We start from the raw sequence: 18,820 nt of genomic DNA on the forward strand, positions 1-18,820 counted from the left end.
ACAAAATGCATATGATTGAGAGAATTCTATAGTTTTCTTTTAAAAGAGACTTTTAGAAAGTAGAAAGGTGAAGGCTTTGCTTTACGTTATAATTATACTATAATTTATATAAGAAATGTCAGATATTGACATTAAAGGAATTTAAAGTTCAAGATATCAGGATACACAATCTTTGAAATCGTCAAACTTACATAAATTAAGAAATTTATTTTATTTTATTTCATTCCGTTATTATTATTATTTTTAGATCCGATAAGATATGGAGTATGGATCCGTAAAAATATATTTATTATATAATGACGGGCAGTGCAATAATAGTTGTTGCCAGTTGTTGAATAATGTCATTTTTTTCTTTTTTTTTTTTGACAAGTGAATAATGTCACATATGATTAATGGTAGCGTTAGACTTCTCTAAGATGAAGTATGACTTTGTGCATATAATATAGCTGTTATAAATATATATCTTCTGATGTACGAAGGGCGAAGAGGTCCCTATCTATTCTATATTGAAAATCGAAATAGCAATCAAATTTCTTGGAGAAATAAAATGGCGTCCGAAGATCTGTGTGGGAAGCTTGAGCTTGATGTGGATATCAAAGCAACATGTGAGCAATTCCACAACATGTTCAAACACAAACCACACCACATCCACAGCACCACTGAAAATGTTCATGGCTGTGAATTGCACGATGGCGAATGGGGGACCGTCGGAGCAGTTATCGAGTGGAACTACTTCCACGGTAAGTAGTATAAGAAAGTAGCTAACTTCCATACGCACTACGTTGATATATATATACACTCCTTCGTATTTTGTTTGGTTTGGCTTTTTTTTTTTTTTTACCTTCATACATTTTTTTTTTCTGACATTGAGTTTGTGGGTTTTTTGTTGTAGCTGATCTATTTATATATTTTTTAAGCGTTGGCATTTTGGGAGTGCTTATATCTTAATCGTGTAGTGGTAGTCGTGTTTTAAAAAATAACTGTTAAAATAAAATCCGAACATTTATTAATTATATTTGAAGTTTAGATCTAAATCCAATCATATATATTTTTTTACAGATCCACGGCTGCTTAAATTAAACCATTTAATAGTCGCATTAAATCATTTATTTAATCGTGTTTTAATCGTAATTATATTTATACTTATATATGTATACATGTATATATATACATGTATATATATATATATATTATAATAGTTGTGTGTTTAATTAAGTCATATTCATGCGGGTCATAATCGTGTTTCGTGTTGATTATTTAATAATCATGTTAATTGAATTTTAATCATGTTAACGTAATCATGTCGTTTTGATTATTTAATCATGTTATTGTGTTCGATCCAATTAAGAACCGGTCTATTTATTGTGATTAAAATCCACTTTATATCGTGTCGCAACTGTTTTGTGTTTCATGTTCAGACTAAATTCCCATCCCTAGTAAAATCTCATTGATAATTCAGTGGGAAAAAAAATAATTATTTGAAGTTAATTGACTAGTAAAATATTTAAAATTTAAAATTTTCAATTGTACAGCCAAAGTACGTTGCAATTGTTTTTGTTACTTTTTATAGAACATCTATAAACAATTTATCACTTTTTTAACAAATTTAATCACAAAGTGAACATAAATTATGAAAATTTAGTGCTAACAAGTTTAAACTATTTCACTAGATAAACCTTGAGGCTAAACATGCCCCACTGGATATAGTATATCTCAGTTATCTTAAATGGATTATATTCGTGTCATACGTGTTACGATTAATGTTTTATAGTATATCTCAGTTATCTTAAATGGATTATATTCGTGTCATAAGTGTTAGGATTAATGTTTTATAAAAGGGTGATTTAGTTAAATAACAAATTTAAAATAATAGATTTGCAAAATAGCAAAAATTTGTTTAAAATTAATGAAATATCCAAAATGTACAATAATAAGATTTAAAAACATTTTTAACTTTAGGTTGAATTTTTTTTAAAGTAATAAATTGCTTATAAATAATCGTAAAACATTTCAATTTGGTGAGAAAAAAAAATTTGACAACGTAATTTTGACTATTTTGTTAAAAAAATTTGAAACTTTGATTATTTTACTAGCCAATTAGTTTCAAATAGCTATTTTATATAATTTTTCCTTTACAAGAATAAAAAAGTCTTAGGAGTAATGTCTGTAGTAGGAATTTTTATCTCATAATCAATTTACAATTATTAAATAGTTATACAAGTTGTAACAACTCACAACCTTACATAATGTATATATATGCATATATTGTTATATTTCAGATGGTAAACCCAGAAAAACAAAGGAAGTAATCGAAGCGATCGATGACGAGAAAAATTCGATAACCTTCAGAGTGATAGAAGGAGATCTGACGGAGCACTACAGCAGCATAGTGTTCACCCTTCAAGTGACCCCCAAATCTGATGGTGAGGGAAGTGTGGTGCACTGGATCGCCGAGTATGAAAAACACCACGGCGATATCGTGGATCCCCACACCTTTGTGGAATATCTTAATGAAGTTACAAAAGATCTCGATGTCCACCTCCTTCAAGATTCGTGATGAGTTTAATTCCATACTCTAACGAGCTAATATCTATTTGCTTTCCAATAAAGGCCAAGCTCGTTAGAAACTATGTGTGTTGATCTTATTTGTATGTGTGTGGTTTTTATTTTGTTTGATATTTCAAGTTGTGTTCAGCTTATTGAAGCATATTGTGTATGATTTGTAATAATCTATATATATGTCCTAAATAATATGACTGATGAGCTACTGTTGTTTATCTATATGTTTAAGATATATATTGGTGTTATTATATATTTAGCTACTATGTACTTGTATGCTTCGTAGTTTATAGTCTATCAGCAACGTCCCACACAAACCGAGATGAATACAATCTTTAGCAATATTTCAGGGCTGGCTTAACGAAATTAGAGGCCTAAAGCAAAGATACAAAATCGGGCCTTTTTAAACACACGCAAAATAAATTTCAAATATGGTAATCATGTATAATACCATTACATAGTACAAATATTCAACAAAAATATGTTTGTCAACAACTATCTCTACCATGAACTTCATTTTCAAACTCTTCGCTCCAAGATTCTTCATTCACACAACACAAAACATGAGAAACCTGCAAATAAAAAAAAAAAACACACACACACACACACAACTTCAAAACTTTACTTTTCTTGACTTTTGCGATGCAAAAGTATTGATCAAATCATTATATTCTAATTTTTCAAAAAATCCTTTTCAATAGACAACATAGCCAATCCAGATAACCGTTCCTGTGACATCGTTGACCTCAAGTAAGTTTTTATTAATTTCAACTTTGAAAAGCTTCTCTCTGCAGAAGCAACAGTCACAGGAATGGTTAATAATATTCTGTAAGAAATACACGTATTCGGAAAAGAATCCACCTTTTTTATGTAATCAAGTATTTCAATTGGACCATTAGTTTGTTCTCGAAAAACAACTCTTAATATTTTTAATTCCTAAAACAAGTCTAAACCATCAATATCCGAAGATTCCTCATGTTTTAAAATATTTTCAAGATTCAAGCAACATGTTTTCAAAACATTTTCGTCCAATAATTTCAGCTTATCAAAAGCAAAAAGAAATCCAAAATTTTTATCATACTCTTGAAACTACTCGAATCTAATTTGAATTGAGGAAACAACTTGATCAACCATGTATAAAAAATAATCAATTCGAAATGATTCTTCAAGAGATTTAGTATCATCGGAAACTATTGGCTCATCGAATTGTATCTTCCTACGAATCACACATCTTTCACGAAATTGAGATTTTACTCCCATCTCATTTGCAATTTCGTTTGCCGAAATCATGGCAGATGTGAATCCATTTTCTCTATAACTCTCAAAATATGAAACAAGACCTTTTAATTGATCTAATGCCACATCGATATGCATATCTTTACTTTTAAGTGATGAGCATTGGTCTCCCTCCTGAGTGCGAAGAAGAGACTGCTCCTGTGCCATCCCCCAAAAAGAGAGAGAAACTGATGAAGAAGAAAGGGAAAAAGGTGTTGAAGCCCAAGAAGAGAAAGAGGCAGCCTGAGACGAAGACCAACAACGAAGTTCCAGAGGAAGAAGGTCAAGAGGAGGACGTGACTGATCATGTCACGAACATCATGGAGGAAGAAGAGGTCGAAGAGGAAAGACCCTCTGAGAATAAGAAGAAGAAGACTTCAAGGCAAGAAGTCCCTGACGTTCCTATCACTGGCATATCCTTCCATACGATCCAGAATGCCAGCAGATGGAAATACGTCATTCTTCGCAGCATTGCTCCCGAGCATGTGCTGTCTGATGAGGCGCGTACCTATACAGACATATATAGTTGATCTTCTCAAGGATGTCGGGCTGTTCTCCTCAGTCACCTCTGTGGGATCCTATCATGCTGGGCTTGTGAGAGAATTCATTGTGAATTTGCCAGACCAAGTCGATGACGCCACTTCTCCAAAGTTCCTAAAGGTGTTTGTGAGAAACAAATGCATCAAGTTCTCTCCAAAGGTGATACATGAGTTCTTGGGGTCTGAAGCCCCAGCTATCTTATAGTTGCTATGTTATGTGTTTGTGCTTTCATCTGTCAGTCACTGTGACATGAGTGAATCTTGCAGTGCCTTGTTCTCCTCTGTCAATCATTGTTACATGAGTGATCTTACAGTATGGCGTATGTTGATCGCTCAGTTTTGCAGGTATAGAGTTTTGCCTTCTCAAAGCCAAATGGGGAGATTGTTGTTACATTGAGGTTGATGTTTTGGTTCAGGCAACTTTATTGTTCCTATTGTTGTCTCTAGCATCGTACAGAACATTTTTCATCACTTTATGCCAGGAAACAACGTGGCCTCGCTGACAGCTTTTTAATTGTCATCGTCCTGATGTGCGCCATCTGTCCTGGAATATGATCATAGGACATTATCTTTTCTTTTCTCATATAAAAGAGAATGCCATACCCTAGGAAAGGGGATCACACTTTACACTCCGAAATAATCTCTTCAAGAGAAAAGTGTATGCGTTTGGTTCTCTAGGTTTTGGTTCTTTTTCGGCGAAGACAAACCTAGCGTTTTACAGTTGTTGTTGTTATTGTTGTTCTTGTTATACACTGATACACTGGGAGAGTGTAAGAGTGAAAAGTGAGGGCAGCTCAAATCTAGTGGGAGCCTAGGTTAATAACACCATAGAATAGCTTGGAGTTAGGAATAGTGTAAGGTGATCATCAATTGTATTCCGTCGTGTACTCATTCTATTGTCTAGTGGAGTTACTCTTTTCACCGGGATACATATCCCTTTAGAGTAGGCATTTGAGGCCGATCTGGGTTACCACTCTTGGTGTCATTTACTTGTTTTTATTATCTGTTGCTTGTTGTTCTTGCAGTTGTTCTTAACAACACCTAACAAGACAGATTATACGGTAGATCTGAACTTTCAATATCGTACATCGATCAACTATAATAATTATTCCATTATTCAGCTTTAAGAAGTAATAATCGTATTCATTATTGATCTTCAATTGTTTTATAAGATTTTTTTTCAAAATTAACTAAAAAAATGTTGAAAATTGTATAATAAATATTTATAAAAAATTTATGTGTGCCCTTGATGATCCATTTTTCTAGATCCATCACGTCACCGCTTACTTTAACAAATATGTAATTTTAAGTATATATCTTGCAAAAATCTAAATTTTTATATTTAAGTCGAGATAAATATGCTACCCCACGTTTAAAGCTTGAATATCTTTGCATATAATATAGCTGCTATAAATATATATCTTCTGATGTACGAAGGGCGAAGAGGTCCCTATCTATTCTATATTGAAAATCGAAATAGCAATCAAATTTCTTGGAGAAATAAAATGGCGTCTGAGGATCTGTGTGGGAAGCTTGAGCTTGATGTGGATATCAAAGCAACATGTGAGCAATTCCACAACATGTTCAAACACAAACCAAACCACATCCACAGCACCACTGAAAATGTTCATGGCTGTGAATTGCACGATGGCGAATGGGGGACCGTCGGAGCAGTTATCGAATGGAACTACTTCCACGGTAAGTAGGTTAAGAAAGTAGTTAACTTCCATACGCACTAAGTTGATATATATATATATATATATATATATATATATATATATATATATACACACACACGGACACAAGAGAGAGAGAGAGAGAGTTAATTTGTTGATTTTATATAAGAGTATTAACTAAAAACAGATTATTTCTTTGGATTGAAAACTCCTTCGTATTTTGTTTCGTATGGCTTTATTTTTTTTCCTCCTTCGTACGATTTTTTTTTTCTGACATTGAGTTTGTGGGTTTTTGGTTGTAGCTGATCTATTTGTATATTTTTAAAGTGTTGACATTTTGGGCGTGCTCATATCTTAATCGTGTAGTGGTAGTCGGTGTTTTGAAAAATAACTGTTAAAATAAAATCTGATCATTTATTAATTATGTTTGAAGTTTAGATCCAAATCCAATCGTATATATTTTTTTACAGATCTATATTCGTTTAAATTAAACCATTTAATAGTCGTATTAAATAATTTATTTAATCGTGTTTTAATTATATTTAAATATTCGGACTCAATTCATTGTGATTAAATTATAGAAAACGAAAAAAAAGTCTTAACGAACATAATACACCAAGTAAATACATAGTACTCAAAATAGGATCACTAGAACAAAGAACAAATACATACATATACATGCATACACCAAGTAAATAAATTCATGAGTAAAAAAAATAACGAGATTTGTAACTAACTAGGCCACTTTAAACATGTGATTTTGGATCTAGCCTATGTTTGACAATTTTTAGGAATATAACCAAATGACTTATATGGAAATAATTAAGGTCTTATTTACCCTTATTTATTAACAAATTCGTCACTTTCTCTCTCTACTTTTTTTTTAAATAATTTTTTTTGCATCAAAACTTCAAAAATTCGTATCTTTCTCATACGAACTCGAAATTGAGTGATTTCAAATTCTACAAATTCGTGGCGTCGAGATCTTCAAAAATAGACCCATTGTGTTTGATGAAAAATTATATTTATGTCGATAATTTCAAAAAATTTCAGTTATTTCCATATTTAAGGTAGTAACGTGATTTTTCTACATCTATGGTATTAAACATGATTTTTCATCAAACATAATGGATCTATTTTTGAAGATCTCGGCGTCACGAATCCGTAAGATTTAGAATCACTCAATTTCGAGTTCATATGAGATAGATATGGTTTTTTGAAGTTTTTATGTAAAAAAAGTGTAGGAAAAAAGTAAAAGAGAGAAAATGACGAATTTGTTAATAAATAAGGGCAAATCAGACCTTAACTATTGTCACATAAACTCTTTGACTATTTCCCTAAAAATTGTGAAACGTAGACTAAAAACAAATTTCATAGTTTCATTTTGGCTATTTTGCTATACTACCCAAAAAATACTATACTCTTTACGAAAGATTAATTTATGATATCATTGATTTCAAATAAAATATATATATATATATATATATATATATATATATGTGTGTGACTTTTAAAATTAATTAAAATTGAATATGACTTTAAGATTTAAAATTAAATAAAGTTGAATATATGATATATTTAATTTAAATAAAATTGTTTATGACTTTTTAAAATTAATTAAAATTGAATATAAACATAAATCTACGTGAATATAAATCTCAACCATATAGTTATTTATATTATTTTATTTGTAGTAACAATGTTATCTCTTGTTTTCATAATTATAATTTTACATCACATTTATACATAGTTATATTTATACTTATATATGTATACATGTATATATATATATATATATATATATATGTACTATAATAGTTGTGTTTAATTAGGTCATATTCATGCGGGTCATAATCGTGTTTCATGTCAACCATTTAATAATCGTATTAATTAAATTTTAATCGTGTTATCGTAATCGTGTCTTTTGACCTATTATTTAATCATGTTAACGTGTTCGATCCAATTAAGATCGATCTATATATTGAGATCAAAATCCGCTTTATATTGTATCGCAACTGTTTTGTGTTTTATGTCCAGACTAAATTCTTATCCCTAGTAAAATCACATTGATAATTCAGTGGAAAAAATAAATAGTTATTTGAAGTTAATTGACTAGCAAAATATTTAAAGTTTAAAATTTTCAATTGTACAGCCAAAAGTACGTTGCAAATGTTTTTGTTACTAGAACATCTATAAACAAATTATCACTTTTTATTAACAAATTTAATCGCAAAGTGAACATAAATTATGAAAATTTGGTGCTAACAAGTTTAAACTATTTCACTAGATAAACCTTGAGGCTAAACATGCCCCGCTGGATATAGTATATCTCAGTTATCTTAAATGGATTATATTTGTGTCATAAGTGTTAGGAGTAATATTTTATAAAAAGGTGATTTAGTTAAATAACAAATTTAATCTTTAAAATAATAGATTTGCAAAGTAGTAAAAACTTATTTAAAATTAATGAAATATCCAAAATGTACAATAATCAGATTTTAAAGCCTTTTAAATTTTAGGTTGAATTTTTTAAAAGTAAGAAATTGCTTATAAATAATCGTAAAACATTTTAATTTGGTGCCAAAAAAAAAAATTTGACAACGTAATTTTGACTATATTGTTAAAAATTTGAAACTTTGACTATTTTACTAGTCAATTTTATTAGTCGGTTAGTTTCAAATAATTATTTTATATAATTTTTCCGAAAATAAAAAAGTCTTAGGAGTAATGTCTATAGTAGGAATTTTTATCTCACAATTTACAATAATTAAATAGTTATACAAGTTGTAACAACTCATAACCTTACATAATGTATCAAGTACTCTCTCAAGTTTGTACGTAACAAATTAACTCACATATACATGCATATATTGTTATTTCAGATGGTAAACCCAGAAAAACTAAGGAAGTAATCGAGGCGATCGATGACGAGAAAAATTCGATAACCTTCAGAGTGATAGAAGGAGATCTGACGGAGCACTACAGCAGAATAGTGCTCACCCTTCAAGTGACCCCCAAATCTGATGGTGAGGGAAGTGTGGTGCACTGGATCGTCGAGTATGAAAAACACCACGGCGATATCGTGGATCCCCACACCTTTGTGGAATATCTGAATGAAGTTACAAAAGATCTCGATGTCCACCTCCTTCAAGATTTTATTTTGTTTGATGTTTCAAGTTGTGTTCAGCTTATTGAAGCATATTATGCATGGTTTGTAATACTCTACACATGAATGACTGATAAGCTACTGTTGTTTCTCTACATGTTTAAGATATATATTGGTGTTATTATTTAGCTACTATGTACTTGTATGCTTCCTAATTTATAGTCTATCAGCAACGTCCCACACAAACCGAGATGAATACAATCTTTAGCAATATTCCAATCTTGACAAATCTAATGCCATTCACATAAAATACTTGCTTTGTTTGAGACACGACTATAAATGGCTCGTTCATGAATCATTCTTACAACATACAGGGCCGGCCTAATATATTATCTGGCCTTAGATGAAAATAAAAAATTAGGCCTTTTAAACTATCCCGAAGCATATTTTCAAATTATACTATGTGATTAGAAGGAAATTAAGACAAAAAAAAAAGAATCAATCTAACTAAATCACAACTGCCTAAAAAAAACCTTGAAAAATCAAACCCTCTAACAAAAAATAAGGAAAGAAAGAACTTAATTTTTTTTTTCCAAATTTGTGATAGTCTAATAAATTACACCGCTTAATTTATCTCACCAGCAAGCTTTTTTTCAATTCAAATCCTATGCTCTTTCTTTCTTTTTCAGTTTCATTCACACGCAGAACAAGTCTAAAACAATTGGGTCAAATTGGCATGAAACGATGCTTCTTTCTTTCTAAATTTTGACTTTTCAACGTCAAATTTGGACCTTTTTCCCCAAATATTATGAGGCCCGAAGCAATTGCCTAAATGGCCTAATGGTTGGGCCGGGCCTGACAACATAAGCACTTGCCATTCTAAAAATGCTATCCTTACGTACTCTTCTCTTAGCATCGTGCTTGTCACCAAGCAATTGGTTCTCAACTTGCACAGGATTTTTATGTTAGCATCTTGCGCTTTCTCGAGATCATCTATTGGCAATGTTTTAGAACTTAATTAAGAACTTAAGAAAGTTGCAAAGTTCTACTATGGTGTCTTGAATGGGCTTTGACACAAAATGACAAATACCCACAGCCAGCAACCTTTGTAAGATACGTGAAGTCAGACGTCAACCATGTCAACTTGTCATCAACAATGACATCGTTTCTAGGTATGAGCGAATGAATCAAAGAAACTAAAGATATGACGGTGATGTCTAGGACCACTTCAGGATTTAGATCTATTTCCATTGTAACCATCATTTGTTACCCTGACATGTTTGTCGTAACGGCATCGTAAACAATGCATAGTTAAGATCTGTCATAGTCTTGTATATTTTATATGTACAGAATGTTACCACTAAGTGAACATACACTTGTGAACCGCATATGCGATTTATGATCTAGCTACTTAAACATAAATTAATCACCGATCAATTTAAGTGTTCCACCCAGGCTTGAATTTTTCATATTGTGATATAAATATTCAAAATAGTTATTGCAGAAGACTAAGGGTATGGATGAATGTTATGTTACTTTAATTCGATGAAATCAACTCTATTTTTATTCATATATATGATAAAAAATGTATGCTTCTTTTATTAATTTTATAAACAATGATTACATAATATTCATGTAAGCCATAGACACTAAGGCTATGTTTAGTTGGAGGGATTTAGGCCCATTCCAATGGATTCCAAAAAAATTAATTATTTAGATTTTTTTTTTACCTTGGAATCAGGATTCTACACAATGGTTATTACATCAATTTCATTCCATCACATAATAGATACAGTAGGCATTCCATTATCAATTTTTCCAAAATTATCCCTAACTATTAAAAAAATATATTTTTTTATACTTGTTCTGAACTTGACCGTCATAAACTTTCAAGCTAAAAAAAAAAAAAAAAAACTTCAGATCAAAACTCACGGAGAGTTCAGGTGCGGGGAGAGTGCCGGTAAATTACAATTACCGCTATCAGATTCAAAGAAGTCGGAGCAAGAAAATTTGTGGATCTTGTCGTCGCCGAAACCATCGGTCTGAACAAGGATTCCATGGTTTAAACTATCAGTTCGCCGATTTTTTTTTTCTTTTTAATTTTTTTAAGAAGATAAGCTAAGATGGTACAGTTGAGGGTGGTTAAATTTGTAAATTTGACTTTCTATTCTATTCACCTGAAAAGTTTAAACCAAACAATGTAATGCCATTTCTATTCCATTCTATTGCTATTGCCAGTAATTGCTACTCTCATTCTAGTTTCACTTTTGAACCAAATATACCCTAACAGTTGAAGATGACTTTAGTATAAATATCATATTGTTAATGAAAGGTTTATTGTTGATTTATACTCTTGACTTGTCTTGAGGGTATTGGACAGTAAAATTTGTTGCGTTGATTATTTATTTTTGCTTTTGCTTTGGCTTGCTTGATTTGACTTATTTAATTTAATTGTTCACAAGAAAGTTAGGAAAATCATATTTTGCATTGTTTTCAGGTTTTTTTTTCCCCCAACAAGTATATCTTTTTAGCCTTCTACTATTTGTTGTATTCGATATTAAACATGAAACGACAAGTTTTAACAAAGACGAAGTATTTATCTCCAAACATGTTTGTCTATCAGAGATGTTTAGCTTAATAATTCAATCACACTAAATGAGATATATAAGAACTTATTAAGAAAACATTCTCATGTGGAGAAAAATGCAAACATGCTAGAAAGATTGCGCGTATATAGAATTTTATAGTACAAAATGAACCTACGTTTGTAATTTAAGGGGAGACCTTGAAATTGCTAGAATTGGAATGCAATTTCGTGAATGGTCAGGAAAAATAAGTTGTATTTCCATAATAGCTATACTTTGATTAAAGCAGAAAAAGGGGAAGAAAAATATTTGGAATAACAATTATTTACCTACCAAAAAAAAAATCATGCTTCACTATGATCGATTCCACATCTCTGAGACGACAAATTTCTGATGTCATTACCCGATCCTCTCGAGATTCTCCGACACTGTTTTCATCCGAGGTCGGATCTCGGGGTCGGCCTCGGTACAAGCCAATGCCACATGAAAAACCGCAATCACCTCTTTTTTGGCATGTAATTCTTGAAGCAAGATAGGGTCAACCATGTCCGATAGCGGAGTTTCCTCCTCGAACCCTTTCCTCACCGACCTCACTAGGTCGGGAATCTCCAACGAGTTCGACGAGGTGGGCGAAAGCTCGGGAGACTTGCCTGTGAGCAACTCGAGCAAAACGACCCCAAAAGAATACACGTCCCACTTTTGGCCCGGCCTAGCTCCGGGGGCACGGGACTCGGGCGCTTTGTAATTGTTGGATTTCTCAGGCTGGGCCGATTGGAGGTAGGGCAAGGCACCACCGATGAATCCCCCGGAGGAGGGATTGTTGCCGGTGATGCTGATGAGTCTGTTTAGGCCGAAATCGGAGATGTGTGGCTCGAACTCGTTGTCGAGGAGTATGTTCGAGGGCTTGATGTCTCCGTGGACGAACTTTCTTGGGCTACATTCGTGGAGATAGGCCAATCCTCTCGCCGTTCCCTTGGCGATTCTTAGCCTCGTGGACCATGAGAGGATGTTTGTTGGTTGGCCAGTTTTTCCTGTGGATTTACCAATATCAAGTGTTAAAACAAATATATATATATATATATATATATATATATATTATATATATATATATATATATATATATATATCATCGAAACTTTTCATGATTTTAGATCGAACTTTGTGGCTAGTAGCTTAATTCTAGAAAATTTAAATGACTACCTGAATGGAGGTTGACTGGAAAATCGTTTTTTTTAGTTATATATATGAATCCATTATGTATATATAACCATATTTACACTTTGAGATTGTTATTTAGTCAACGTTTGATAAATAGTCACATCCACGTATTTACACGCTTAAATTGACATAAATCATGAATGACACGTAATGTTTGTGACTATTTATTAAATATTTACCAAACGTTAAATATATAACAATCTCAAACGTCTGGCTAGTTACCTAAATTTTTTATAAATATTATATATGAGAGAAAGAGAGACTTTTATAAGCTTGCACCTCAGTCCACACAATGAAAATTGAAGATGCAATAATAACAAAATACTTTTGCTTAGAGAATTTTTTTAAATTTTTTTGTGATTAAAAGCAGAACCTCTGTTTCATAGTAACAAAAGTTTCACTTTCAGGCTTTTTGTTAAGTTCACAAGAGACAAAAATAAAGACAGACTTGAGTAAAGCAACTTTGATCGTCACTTGAAATTTAAACTCAAATTTTCTCTGAACAACAAAACACCAAAAAGAGCTCCGGAAAAGAAAAAAGAAAAAAGAGATAAAGCAAAAGAAAGTCGACGTGAATTTAATTCATCAATAAATGAAATGTCATCAAGAAAGAAACACAATGCCCTGAGCCAAAAGGCATGACCTGGATTATTTTATGGGCCCCACAGACCATGATACAAAACCGTTCATCTTCGTAATCCACATTACATTCATACCCAGAAACCCAGCCCATGCTCATCTCAATTCATCCCTACCTACCCTACCGAGCTACGTGGGCATAAAAAAATTCTTTAGAGGAGGCCAAATTGACCTCCTCTAAAGAAGGCCAATTGACCAACCATAAGTTAGATCTCTTTATCCCATATCAAAAAATTATTTTCAAATTTACCAAAAACTTAAAATAACTTCCGAAACAGTCGCGGCACTAACACATGGGATCTGAACTTTTGTTTTTGTTCTTATCTCCCACCAAAAAGTAAAATATTCCTGTTTCTTGATTTGGTATTGAGGATTTGAGCTAGCTTTGTAATGTAGTGAAGAGGATCTAAACAGACGTTGTTAATGGAAAATTCTTGAAATCAATTTCTCCCACATTAAAAGGTAAAGGCAAAGAATCTTTGGGGTTGTTGAGTAAAGAGAAATTTAAGTCCATCATAATCTGCCACTCTACCTACTCATGCTTCATGTCATCACTACACCACATGGATATGATTTGTTGTACTAAGACATTATGATTAAATATAAATTATCACTTCCCTCCTATGCAATCCCTAGTAAACGCTATAATTGATTGAAGTTAGCCCACTAATGTATAGTATAATAATTTCCCGGCCATGAAAAAAGTCTCTCTCTCTCTCTCTCTCAAGACCATAATAAAGTCCTTATTTTCTCCCAGAATGTGACTCAAACGAACAGCAAAAGGACAACAAAACTTGAACGAACTAAAAGAAATGTGACTTGCAGTCCAATTTTACGGCATTGAATTACAAGGAAAGTTTAGGCCTTTTAATGAATTGAATTAGACAGAAAAAAAGGTTACCTCGAAGAGCAGTGGTCAAATTGCCATTGGAGATGAAATCGCTGATGAGAAGCTTCTCATCCGGAGCCCAATAGTAAGCCCTGAGCTTCACCACATTGGGATGCTTCACCTTTCCGACGGCCTGAACCTCGGCGGCGAACTCCTTGTAGCGCTGATCACCGCCCTCGCCGAGTCGCCGGACGGCCACCGGAATCCCGTTCCCGAGCACGACCTTGTACACGATTCCCAGCCCGCTCTTCCCGAGCACGTACGCCGAAGCTCGCAGAAGCTCGTCCAGCTCGAAAGTGAAGCCTCTGTCGATGGCCACCAGATCCCCCGTCCCCGGCTTCTCCTCCGGCGGCCGATCCTCCTCCGCCTCCGAGTCCTCGTTGTTGTGCCCGAAGCCGGTCACGCAGCAACAGCAGAGCCGCGTTCTGTCGCTTCCTTGGTCGCCGAATTTCCTCTTTCCCGCGCAGCTACACCCATTGTTAGCACTGTCCTTTCTCTTCCAGTATATGTAGACGATGACGAGGCCGATGAACGCCACTCCGGCCGCGTCGGCGAGCGAGATCAGGATGATCAGCCCTGGTGTGAGGCCTCTCTTCTGCCCCGGGAACGAGGCTGGGTTCGACTCCGGCGAGTTGACTCTCTGATCTCCGTGGCAGGGCTTCTGGAGAGGGAAGCCGCAGAGGAAAGGGTTGCTGAGGAACGCGGTCGGGCCTTGGTTCGTGAACGACCCGCTCTGCGGTATCTCTCCGCTCAGGTTGTTGTGACGGAGATCGAAGCTCACGGTCACCGGCAATTCGCCCAGCGATTTCGGAAGCTTCCCCGAGAGGTGGTTGAACGAGAGGTTCAGGGTCCCGGAGAGGGATTCCAGCTCTCCGAGGGTCGATGGGATGCGTCCGGAGAGTTCGTTGTCGGAGAGGTCTAGCTGGATCAGGCTCGCCGGCCAATGCCCCGACGGAATCTGACCGGATAGCTTGTTCCCGGCGAGAATCAGGCGCTGGATATGCTTACATTTCTCGAGCTCCGGCGGGATTCCGCCGGCGAGCGAGTTGTTGGAGAGGTCGAGGTTCTGGAGCCTCGGGGCGTTGCAGATCGTGGGCGGGATTTCTCCGGAGAGGTTGTTGCCGTGGAGATAGAGGCTGTGGAGTGACGTGGCGTTGAAGAGCTGAGAGGGAATGGGGCCTCGGAGGCCGTTGCCGTGGAGGTTGAGTCGTCGGAGGAAGATCAGATTCCCGAGCTCCGACGGGATGTAGCCGCGGAGGTTTCTTCCGGCGACGGCGATCCCGACGACGCGGGGGCCGCCGGAGATGTTGGCGCAGGAGACCCCCGACCATTTGCAGGGCGTGGCGTCTTTCTCGTCCCAGTCGGAGAACGCGGCGGCGGAAGCGGGGTCCACGGCGGACTTCAGGGAGAGGAGAGAGAGTCCGTCCGGAGTGAGAGAAAGCGCAACTGAGAGGATTCGGAGCAAAACCGGAAAGAGAATGAACTGATCAGGAAATGTACGGCGGCGACGCATAGTCTTGTGAATCAGAAAAAAAAAAAAAAAAAAGAGTTGGAGAGTGTTGAGTGGAAATGGAGTAAGATGTAAGAATAAGGGCGTCTTTGTGGAGATGATATTTGAGAGGTAGTTGGAGAGAGGATGGTATTTATGAGAAAGAGACTTGGGATGGACGGGATTTCGATTGGTGGGACCCACTTCCCGCCAAAGACACATACAGACGACTTTCCAACGGAACAAGATGGAAGTAGAAGAGAAGCAATGCATAGATAGATACATACATATATACATACACACCTACTGATTACTCAGTAATAATGTCGTGATAATTAATGTTTTTCATCATTTATGTTTGGTGTTTGTATTTCTTTTAATTTTGCTGTTCTTGTTGGTGTAAATGTAATGATTATTGAATCAATAGTTTATGCAAATTAAAATAAATATGTCTAGTATTTACTATTTATCTATCCTCCCTCCTATTTTTCTGTCTCGCCACGGTTAAAAACCCTTTAACCTATTTCGAACAAACTGCTGACTAGAGGCATTGTCTCGACCTAGAAGAGCCTCGTATATTTTTTATATTTCGACAATGTCTTTCCGACATCACTCGATTTTAACCTTTTCTTGTATGATGTCATCCTGACATTCAGCACGGAAGACAACGGAAGGAAGCGTGCCGAATGGTTTGGTGTGTCTGATGGAAGCATCGACTTCGATGTGCCACGAAAATTGATAAGGCGATTTCCGACACTTGACGGAACTGGGAGTTGGTCAGGTGATCGACTTCTTCTTTTGATGTTTTTTTTATTTATTTTTTTCTTTTTTAAGATATGAACCCTTGGATCAAGCAACCGTACTGAATCAAAGGTCCAAAAACGTTTTGCTTTATCATTATCGGAAATTTCTATTTTCATCATGCCTAACGGAAAATACAATTTCTGTTAAGATTCGGAAGGCAAAAAAATGTCTAACGGAAATACCACTTCCGTTAAGCCACGGAAGGCACACTAACGGAAATGGTATTTCCGTTTCCTTTCAATAGCCAAGTTTAGTCTGATGTGAGTCTCAGGACTCAGGACCAAGGAACTATCGGTTGCTTATAGTAAATGCTTCCCAAATGGCGTTTTTGTCGTCAGTAGTGGAAGCCTTAGTTTTCCCACAGTTATCCTCAATCTCGAATCCAAGGGTCAATCTCAAGCCCCCTCTGATGTGGACGATGAATTGATAAGTGTGATTCATTCACACTTATAAGTTATAACTAGTTTTCAAGCGAGAATCGTGACTAGTTATGAGCAGAGATTGAAATACCGTGGAAACCGGGAGAAAAACGGTCGGTATACCAGTTGTTGACACTTCCCAATAGCGGTATGAACAAAACCGCTAGATATCGGAGAAACCTCCGATAACCAGCAGAAAATCGGATCGATTAATGAAATCCCAAAAATCAGGTCAAATTTTTTCTAAATTAAAAAAAAAAAAAAATTTGGGCCAATTTTTTAAAATTTTATGGGTGACAATCATCTGCACGAGTACTATCACCACAATCTCCCGCGGAATACTCATACCCATATTATAAAGGATCTTCCGCTTACAACGAAAACTCTCCACCACAACTTTCACTGATTATTCTGGTGACATGTGGAAGCATCATCCACATAGTTCAACATTTAAAACTAACAAATATTAATGTTTATCGGTTTATCACGTCAGTAACAGTAACTTCATCGGTACAGTTTACCCTTATACTCTCACTGCATATCCCGGTAAACCATTGGTATCTCCCGGGATAGCAGTAAAATCAGAGTCCCGATATGACATCAGTAGCGGTACTTCAATATGTGATTTTGTAAGTTTGAGTGTGATTCGATGATATAACGTATGATGTAAAAATTGAATTATATATTAAAAAAAAGCTCGATTAACATGAAAATGTATCTAAGTTAATGGGTAACTACAATGTAAATTATTTATTCAATAAGAAAAAAATAATAATGAGCTATTATGTAATTTGTTTTGTACTATAATGGAGATGTCCTATAGTATCTTGCTTGGTCTAGTGGCCATTAAATAAAGTAGAGGTCGTAAATTCAATCCACATTTAACAGTAAATGCCCTTAAAAAAATATGGAGATGCCTTATTTTACAATTTAAATTATCAACAATTTTAGTAATATAAATAGACTAGTAGGACGATAAAAATAGGTTTTTCCTATTTAAATATTTATGCTCCGTTTGAAACATTAGGTTGAACAAGTCATTTTCTCACAACCAACTCCACTTTCAGTCCCACTACCACTCTTATAAGCATGTCTCGTACTACACATTGTAATGTGCACCGCTTTCCTTTTCATGAGTCCTATATTTAATGGATTGAATCCACATCGCACAGCATATATAAAAAAAATGCGTGGCTTAAAACATGATTACCGATCATTTATAGATATGATTACTATATTTGAGGGAAAAACGTGCAGTTTTGATTTTTAGATTACACTAATCATGAGTACATGCTTAGAAGCTAACTCTATATAAGAGAGAGAGAGAGAGAGAGAGAGAGAGAGAGAGAGAGAGAGCTTGTTATTTTCTTTCGAGGAACAGTCGAACAGATGGAAGATTTTTATTAATTCTCAGTGGCTAACTCAGCCAATAAAAAGGACCTTGTACCTCATACAGACCGGTACCAAATCTCTAGATCCGGTCGAACACTTATATATTCCGGTCCTAGCCTAGCCAGAATAGAAGGTTTGTGCCGACAAAGGACCAGAATCCGGGTATTCCCATAATGAAATTTTTTGAGAGCCCAGAAATTCTCATTCCGGGAATTTAAAAACAAAATTTG

At 35.0% G+C, this 18,820-nt stretch overlaps 2 protein-coding genes and 1 pseudogene across 3 annotated transcripts; 2 read left to right on the plus strand and 1 right to left on the minus strand.

Annotated features, from left to right (window-relative positions):
- The first annotated feature begins 373 nt into the window (after positions 1–373).
- Positions 374–2,777, plus strand: LOC149402031 (MLP-like protein 43). Its single transcript, XM_089609694.1, has 2 exons — positions 374–740; positions 2,280–2,777. Exons 1-2 carry the CDS (start codon positions 470–472, stop codon positions 2,555–2,557), a joined length of 549 nt encoding a protein of 182 aa, XP_089465820.1. The 5' UTR covers positions 374–469; the 3' UTR covers positions 2,558–2,777.
- Positions 2,778–5,732: 2,955 nt separating this feature from the next.
- On the plus strand, positions 5,733–9,281 carry LOC149402032 (MLP-like protein 31 pseudogene; annotated as a pseudogene). The gene is made up of 2 exons (XR_016295996.1): positions 5,733–6,071; positions 8,932–9,281. The product of XR_016295996.1 is annotated as an MLP-like protein 31 pseudogene (transcript).
- A 2,549-nt stretch (positions 9,282–11,830) lies between these two features.
- On the minus strand, positions 11,831–16,272 carry LOC149402033 (Leucine-rich repeat protein kinase family protein). Its single transcript, XM_089609518.1, has 2 exons — positions 14,499–16,272; positions 11,831–12,771 (listed from the first exon to the last, which is right to left on the minus strand). Exons 1-2 carry the CDS (start codon positions 16,270–16,272, stop codon positions 12,140–12,142), a joined length of 2,406 nt encoding a protein of 801 aa, XP_089465644.1. The 3' UTR covers positions 11,831–12,139.
- Positions 16,273–18,820: the final 2,548 nt, after the last annotated feature.

This window comes from Urtica dioica, chromosome 3, assembly GCF_054948205.1.
Source record: "Urtica dioica subsp. dioica isolate 48M chromosome 3, U.dioica_male_clone48M_v1_H2, whole genome shotgun sequence".
Taxonomy (NCBI): Eukaryota; Viridiplantae; Streptophyta; class Magnoliopsida; order Rosales; family Urticaceae; genus Urtica; species Urtica dioica.